Source organism: Rhinopithecus bieti, unplaced genomic scaffold (genome assembly GCF_001698545.2).
Source record: "Rhinopithecus bieti isolate Rb0 unplaced genomic scaffold, ASM169854v2 scaffold_14229, whole genome shotgun sequence".
In the NCBI taxonomy this organism is placed as follows: Eukaryota; Metazoa; Chordata; class Mammalia; order Primates; family Cercopithecidae; genus Rhinopithecus; species Rhinopithecus bieti.
In genome coordinates, this window is record NW_016807978.1 from 244,022 (window position 1) to 252,622 (window position 8,601).

Sequence of the window (8,601 nt, forward strand, 5' to 3'; positions counted from 1 at the left end):
AGAAAAGGAGCTCATTCTAGGTAATAATCATTACCTTACTTTGAAAGACCTATTCATTTTTATTTAACAACCCCTTATGAAATGCTTACTGTGTGCTGTCTTGTGTGTTTGTTAGTACTTGCTGGGGAAAGAAAGAGAGAGAGAGAGAGAGAGAGAAAGAGAGCAAGAGCAAGCAAGAGAATGAGCAAGGGGGAGAGACAGAGGAAGAGACACAGAGTTGCCTAAGCAGTGATTCTCAAAACTTGATGGGTATAAGAAGCACTGGGAAGATTTTTGGAAATACAAACTCCTGGCCCCACCACTCAAAGATTCTGATTCAACGCATCTGGGAATAAGTGTGAATTGGTGTTTTTAGTAAGTGACCCAGTGGATTCGGTTACAGGTGGTCCCTGACCACATTGAGAATCATTGCAAAAGACAATAACAGGATGTGGAGGTCAAAAATAGGAAACCTTAAGTGGAAACCAAACGTGCTGAGACTATACATTGGTTAAGCAAGAATCACAGAGGGCTTAGTGTGCCAGGCCCAGGTGTGCCAGCTAACAGCAACATAGGACCACAGGTGTGTGTTTTCCCCACATTTGCAAAATAGTTCATTTGGAAGCCACAAGGAAAAGCTCTATTTGTCAGGAAGGCAGATCAAAATGGCTGCAAGGGACTTGGTTGCCAACATTGGAGTTGCTATGACAACTGTAATGCCTGTGAGAGTTGAGCTGAGAAAGCAAGGGGTAAGAAAGAGGAGGTGAAGAATCTGTGTTAAACAGCATGCTGATTGATTTATAAAGGACTGCTATGTCCGTGTTAACCCACGTTATATCCCAAATAGTGGTGAAGAAATCAAAAGGAAAGAGGATGGATACCTTCCAAGAATTACTTGCAGGTAATGGGCTGGAGCAAACCCGACTCATGAAGCATTATTTGTCCTTCTGTGATTTTTCAATTTGTTTCCAGTATTTCAAATATTGGAGACTCCACAGCTACTGAATGAATGAATCAAAAATTTAAACACAATACTCAAATGCAAGGATGATAAAGACAACTCCGGAAAATGACCACCACAGATTTTATTTAATTAAAATATTATACATGTTGTTGCATTTTCATGGAAAATATTGAGTTAAAAACACCAGCAGTGTTAATTTTTAGAAACCTTCATGTACCCCATTTTGCCACCTGCTGCCTTCTTTTGTCCATGGCATTAACCACATATTTGTAAGAATTGGACCCATCGAATTGGAGCTTCTTAGAAGGTCATACCTATGGGTTTCCTGGAGTAAGCCATTGTCTTCAAGACAGTGTTCTGTCAAGTCAACTCAGATACCACCAGCTGTGGCTTCCTTGCAAACCATTGAAAGGAACTGGTGTAAAAGCCCCAAAGCACATGTCAACACCAACTCAGCACAATTCCGTGCAATCAAGCACTGCTATGACCTTATCCAGTTTCCAAGCCAGTTAGCAAATGACCTTGTGTTCTACCTGGTGTATTAGTGTCCTGAGCTCCTCCACAAAACTTCTCTGGGACCCATGGTGGAAAGACACTGCCATATAGTGTTTATATTCAAACCATAAACAAATACACAAAAACATATGTGGCTCCTTGCACAATACTATCAAATTAAAATATATATATGCAATACAACCTTTAGCATCACTGGCTAAAACATAGCCATGTGAGTATTTTTGAAGCCTTGATGTAATTATACATTTGTTTCAGAAATAAAAGGCATAAAATTTAACTTGAAAAGATCATTTCGGCTATAAACGTCTCATACATAAATATAAGATGTGTACAATATAGTCCTCTCTCTCTTTCCCTGCCTTTTCTTTCTTTGGACTGTGCCATTCCTTAATTCCTTGACCCACATCATAATGCTGCATCCCCATATTATTCCCAAGTGATGCTTTCACTAAAAATGGAGCTGATGTGACAGAAACATCCCAGCTCTGTCTTTCTGCTCCTTTGCTTTAAATTGTAGTACACGTAATTTGGGTTCTGCATCCAACTTTATATTAAAGAGAGATGAATTCCTCCCAAATGCACAAACAAATAAAAATAGCTGGATAGCAAAAAAGTTAGAATTGCCTCAGCTCTTGGAAATTGAAATATGGACTCTCTTCTTCATAATGGTTTCTCAATTGATGGGAATAAAATAAGGCTGAAATTGCTTTTCACATTCTGGCTCTGTTGGGGGCATTTTCACATAGACCCCTGTTGTAAGAGGGCTTCTTTTCTTTAGCTGTCAAACACAAAAAGAAACAGTAATTACTACTGAGGAATACAGAAGCCACTTCTAACCATAATAGAACTCAACACATATTGGGTCCCTACCTGGTTAAAAATGAATGTTCACAGCACACAGAATTATAAACCTCAGGAGATTTTCTTGATTCAACTATTAAAATTTATTTTACATAAATAACTGTGATTTTGATGTTAAATGGCAATCATTTGCCTTGAATGGAAGATAGGAGAAAGAGACTTTGAGAAAGCTTCACAAAGAACACCCAGAAAGCCTATGATAATTGATCGATCTTGTCTGCAAGAGAATAAGCTTGATAAGGTAATAAGCTTTAGTTATCCTGTTTGAGAGCTGTATTTCTCATCTCCACTGCTGAACCTATAGCAAGGGACATCTCTCTCAGGTTGGGTGGAGGATGTTGGAATAGAGTGTATCTTTGTGTATGTGTATAAGAGACAGAGAGTGAGAAAGAGAGAGAGAGAGAGAGAGAGAGAAAGGGAGAGAAGATGGCAGAGGAAGAGAAGAAGGGAGGGAGGGAGAAGGGTGAGTCTGTAATGGCAAAGCCAGCCTTAGGCAGAGATGTCTGAGAGGGACTGTCAAAAAGAAATCCTGACAGGAGGCCTGATTCCATACTTCTACCTCTTCTACCACTAACACCTGTAATAAATAAAAACTGGGACTTTCATTTCCCAGTAAAGCAAACTGGATAATAGGGATAGGTTTTATGTGAGCAGCTACAGCTTGGACAAGGAAGGTACCAGAGTGGCACAAAGAGGTGAATTCCAGGTGATGAAGAGGGACATGGAGAAGGAGAATAAAGACCATCTAGATGGTCCTCTCTAGCAGCATTCTGCCCAGCCTAATCTCATGTTTTCAGGGTTGTTAGCTTAAGTACAATTGTCATGAAGACAAAGAGCAAAACAGCTGCCCCATGTTATTGCAACAGTTACTCAAATTGAAACCCTGCTCAGAAGCACACGAACATTCAATATCAAACAAATTCATCTAAAATATTAGTCATTCTGAAACCTCAAATGCCAATGCCTACGGTTCTAGTGTGTTCTTTACCACTGTCCTTCTTTCTCTTCATTTATTGCCTCATCTCAAGAACACTAAACTCAACACCATCTTTTGGGCAGTTGATACCACTAAAGGTATCCCCATCAGACATGGTGCACCATCAGCACCACACTCACCATTTTGCTCAAAGAAACAGCTGTGAGGAGAAAGCTATAAAAAAACAACCCCGAACTAACTGCTGCAAGGATCCAGAGGAGGAAGTCAGAATCTGGGCACGGTTCTGGATCTGCAACAGAAAACAAAGCAGAGCCTCCCTGAGACGGTTTTAAACTCTAGGGCTCTACTCTCCAACATTGGTGGAAAAAGGACATTAGAGCTTCCAGGCCTTGAGGTCCACCCCTAAATTGCATGGGTAGCCCACCAATAGGTTTGGCTATTTGGGACTACTTCCCCAGGAACATCATATCATATCAAAAGCATGGGTCAAGCGTCATGATGATTAGCACTCCAGAGCAAGTGCCCCAACTTCCCCCAATCATTTTATTTTATAGTCAGAATGCTATGAAGGTTGCCACCCATCATAAGCAAGGCTACCATGTGGTAGAGAACTCTTAAAGAGAATTTCCACAGTCCTAAAAATAAACAACCTGAAATTAAGGGACAAAATTGTTTTTATGCATAGAAGACTGCAATGCAACAGGTGTCAACTCAGTGAAATGGCTTTGCTCACCAATTACATAAATCTGGGTTCCGTTGCCTATTCCCATGTAGTATGGTGGTGGGTACATGAGCTCCACCTTGCAGATGTAGAGTCCTGTGTCCATAGCCCTCAGTCCTTGGATAGTGAGGTTCACTTGATTTCCACTGGAGGTGCCCATGCAGATGGAATCATCTAGGAAGGTCAACTCATTCCCCATCATGTACGTTGCCGCACAGACTTCAGTCACCTGGCTGTCAGCCTGCCGAAGCACTGTCACCCGGACCTCAGTGGCTTTGCCTGGAGACGCATACTCACACACAAAGCTGGCGATCCCTCGGCTGTTGGCCAGCACCACAGCAGGCTGGGCCACGTGCATTGCTAGCATGGAAAAGCCAGAGGGAACTCAGTGAACTCATGCTCCTTCACGACCAAGCCCAGGCAAGCCCTTCTGCCTTCTAGCTTCATCCCCATGGCCTTCTCTCCCCCGTCAACAAATCCATCACTTACCCCTTCCCCTCTCCACACCCCCAGCCTCCCCTCCATCTCTCAACTGTTTTCCAGCTACTCTCCATATAGATGTTTTCTTACTGAGAAATAGATTCTTCAAGGTGGTTGTGACAGGAAGGACACTGATATGACAAACAGAAGACCTGGCTCTCCCATGAAATATGTGATTTGGAGCAAGTCACACTTCCGCCATGTCCTTCATTTTTCTCATGTATAGTAAGAGAGAATTAGATGAGATGGTATCTTCTCTGGTATTCTAAGGTTATGATAGAACAATAGGAGCTATATAGTTCCGGAACTAAAATGAGTGGTAGGGGAAATTCTGAAGGCTGAGGTACAGAATCTTGCTTTATCTCTCAAAGCCTATGTCAACTTATTGAGCTTGCCCTGAACCTCTATCACCCAGCAGTAGCTGTGTCTTGATGCACTGTACCAGCCTCCGCCTTCGCTGGCATTGTTGTAGAGTGGAAGATGTTGTTAGATGAAGGAAGCCACAGAGCCGAGGGCACCAGGTCGTTTCCTCTCTAGGTTGAGGCAACCCTCCTGTTAACTCCTGTGGGCTTCCCCTGACACCACGCCGCCTCTCTGCCCTTTCTTTCTCCTTCTCTTGAACACTCCCGTGCTCCTCTGTTTTCTCTTTTCCCACAGGATAAAGGAGATAAAGCTCTCCATACAGAGAGGCTTGCATCAACTCAAAAATAGTGGCTGCATGCCAAATTACTTTCCTGTAACTAATCTGGCCCCTCTCCAGTCAGTTTAGTGGGTCAAGTGAAACCCAAAACTTGTGTTACATGATGTCACTCATCTGCTCAATCCCTTTGACTCTTTACTAACACCAATTGCAAAAACAAATAAAATAAATAACATTCAATGAGTCCCCCATGATCCAATTCCAATCTATCACTCCAGTCTGAATTTCTAGGACACACTTTCCTGCTTATAAATCATCCTATATTAGAGACACTAGTCCCTTCCGCCAAGCCACCTGTACTGGACATCTGTCCTCAGAAGAGAAAACAGTTTGGCAGCAGCCACTGTCATGTCTATTCCAGCAGCTCTAGCTAGCTAGACTATAGTTTCCTTCCCTAACCCTCGCCTCTGCCTATCAGAGATGCCCTCTGAGCATCCTTAGCACTGTGATAACTCCATTGCAGTACTTCATTACATTCTGCCCTGTATTAAAGTTATTCGTGAGTTAATCACATCTCTCCACTCTTTTACTTGTGGTTCATGAACTCCTGTGAGCAGTGATTATATGCCACCCAAGTGAGCACTCAATAATCTTTATTGTATTGACTCTAAGCTTAAGAAATCCTAAATGTCCTGCCCTCTCCCCAAGCAAGCTCACACTTATCACCACTAAATGTGGTCACACTCAACTTTCCAGTATCTGTCATAGGAGGGTCCTGCCTGGTTACTGGTTGAGATAAATTTACTTTAGGAAATTTAAATACTTCTAAGAGCATTTATTTAATCTTTACATATTTAAAACATGTAAAAATAAGAAAATATATGTGAATATTTCTTCTCCAGTAAAAATTAAACCATCAAATATCTTTTGAGCACCTACTTCATGCAAACTACATGGTTTCTTAACCAAGAAGGTCTAGAGAGAGATAAGGTTGAGATTCAATGGAAATACTCATCATTTTAAGCCATGTAACAAACCTGGTGTCAGTCTCTGAAGAGGTGAAAACTGAGGATCTGCATCTGAAACCCACATGTAGGTCAGGCAACAATTAAGTATTGTATGCCAAACAGACTGGTGGCTTGCTTTCTTTCCTTTTTCTTGTGTTTTTTTGTTTCTTTGTTTGTTTTGTTTTGCAATTTCAAGCTTTTATTTTAAATAATTGGCTAATTAGCTTGTAGAATTGATTAAGAGAACCTTAAAACCTTGAATTAAGTAAAGAAGGCATTCTTCCCATGATTTCCCTACATTTTAAACAAGCTGGCTAATTCGTTTATAAAACATATGAATCCGAGGACCTTAAAACCTTGAATTGTATGGCAAAGAAACTCTTCCCAGGATTTGCTTAAATTAATTAAAAAAAAAAAAGAAAGAAAGAAACTTGTGAGCTCATCCTGAAACCCAGCTCAAATGTATTCAGGACTATGGATATCCTTTCCCTCTTAAATTACTTCCAGTCTCATAGAAGGGTCTGAAATTGCCTGTGTCTCTCTCCTAAACCAACTCACATGCATTCATGAAGCCCCTACTAAATACCTGGCACTCTGTTCTGAGCTATCTCTTTGCTTATTTGCTGCCGCCCAACTGTTCCCTGCTGACCCTGGAATACAGAGCCAGCCAAGCCAGATTGGAGTTTTACCTTTAACTTCTGGCTTTGCTGTAAATCACTGCCCTTGACTGCTGAAAGAAATGAAACCCAGGTGGGAGAAACACCTCCTCCATCTTCATACTCCAAAAGTCTCACTCACCTTCGGAGAAGACAGGGATGAAGAGAAGAGAAAACAGGAGAGTGTAGGGCCGGGTCCTGGTAGCCAGGTTCAGCCGAGCCTTGTGCCGCTGAAATCCAAGGCAAGCCATGGCTTTATGGGAGCGGTGTTCAGGTCTTCAGGAAGTAGAGCGAAACCTTTCAGGATCCTGAAGCTTTGAAATGTGTTTGAACCCACACAGAATCAAGGACTTTATATAGATAGCTTTGATCCCAGGTATGTATTACACATGTGCACACACAGAAGGCACTTGAATAGAAAGCCTTTTTGTTTTGGTTTTACGAGAAAGGAAGCCGTGGGTTTAGCTGTTACGTCGAAAAGGCAACCTCAAGCACTCAACTGAACAAAACAAGCCAATCCATGGATGGAAAATGTATTCAATTTGAAACTGAAGCTTCATGTTCACTTTGAGGATCTGGACAACTAAGTGGAGATTTGGAGAATTTCCTGGAGTACAAGGGTCCTCCTAATTTTATTCAATCTCCTGGGCATCCTTAACCATCCAGTCCAATTCATTTCGTTGACATCTCCAAAACTGCTAGGCTGCTAACTTTCTGATCCCTTGGGCTAATGGCAGGATTTGTCTGCAGGCATCATTAATAAAAACTGTATTCTATCTGTGAAGCACCATCCTTCTAATCGTTCCTTGACATGCTTTACAAATAAGTGTATTTCTCCTAATTCCATTTAGCATTTGGTTAAGAGAAAATACCAAAATCACAAGAAATAAACTGAAAACAGGCAGAAAAAAAAGCTGCCTCTGGTTTTGCAGAAGGAAAGAATTCAGATGTTCTTAAAAGCCTTAACTCAACAGAGACAAAACAGAGTTAAAGAAGGTCCAAAGAAAAGCCAATCCACATGATTCAAGAGATTAGAGCCTTCCATAAAAGGATAGACTTTTTTTTTTCTAATACAAGTTTTCAAGCAGAAAATTCAAAAGTGAAGGTTAAATATAACCAGAGTCCTTAAATTTGTGACCGCTGTAGAGAGGACCAACGATCTAACAAAAAGAGTTTGAAACATTGAGGACCTTTCTTAAATCTGGAGAATTTTCATACATTTTAATAAAGAAAGAAACATTTATAGGGAGCCTGTAATATGCCAGGAGTTGTGTGCACTTAGGATTGAATGATGACAAAACAAAAACATAGCTGATACCTTAAGGGGCTTCTAGAAGGCTGACATGCAAACAGACAGTTGCAACAGGGAATATGGCATTTGCCTACTCCAGTCTGTCCATGGTTTCCCATTGTCCACACCTCAGCACAGCAGAGGAGGCTCTGCAGAATACTCACCACATGCTTCCCTCTTTGACCTGTCCCCCAGCATTCCCTCCCATTCCCCTTTCCTGCATTTGTCTTTCCTTCCGCATGCCTCTTTCAGGCCTCATCACTTTTACCCATGCTGTTCCTACTGCCTTTTTTCTCCTATTATCTTATTTTATACCCCTTCTCATCTTCCAGGACTTAGCTCAGCTGTCACCTCCTCCAGGAAGCCCCTTCTGACCTGCCTGTTTTCTATACTCCACTACACCTTATAGAAATCTTCAAGCCACAGCTCAAATACCAACTAGCAATAGCAACCTAATGGGCACTTACTAATCCCAGACTGGGCACCGGAGGTTTTCTAAAAAGTGAAAAACAAATGTTCCTGCCTTCAAGAGGAACACACAGCAGTGGC

At 41.6% G+C, this 8,601-nt stretch overlaps 1 protein-coding gene across 3 annotated transcripts; it reads right to left on the reverse strand.

Moving 5' to 3' along the window:
* Positions 1-1,045: 1,045 nt before the first annotated feature.
* On the reverse strand, positions 1,046-7,169 carry CTLA4 (cytotoxic T-lymphocyte associated protein 4). Of its 3 annotated transcripts, none has more exons than XM_017884369.1 (4): positions 6,904-7,169; positions 3,991-4,338; positions 3,437-3,546; positions 1,046-2,237 (listed from the first exon to the last, which is right to left on the reverse strand). In XM_017884369.1, exons 1-4 carry the CDS (start codon positions 7,010-7,012, stop codon positions 2,133-2,135), a joined length of 672 nt encoding a protein of 223 aa, XP_017739858.1. In that variant the 5' UTR covers positions 7,013-7,169; the 3' UTR covers positions 1,046-2,132. The 3 variants fall into 3 exon arrangements, with proteins under 3 accessions (XP_017739858.1, XP_017739859.1, XP_017739860.1); XM_017884370.1 differs by lacking the exon at positions 6,904-7,169 and adding an exon at positions 4,549-4,729; XM_017884371.1 differs by lacking the exon at positions 3,437-3,546 and having other exon boundaries at positions 6,904-7,152.
* Between the last annotated feature and the right edge of the window lie 1,432 nt (positions 7,170-8,601).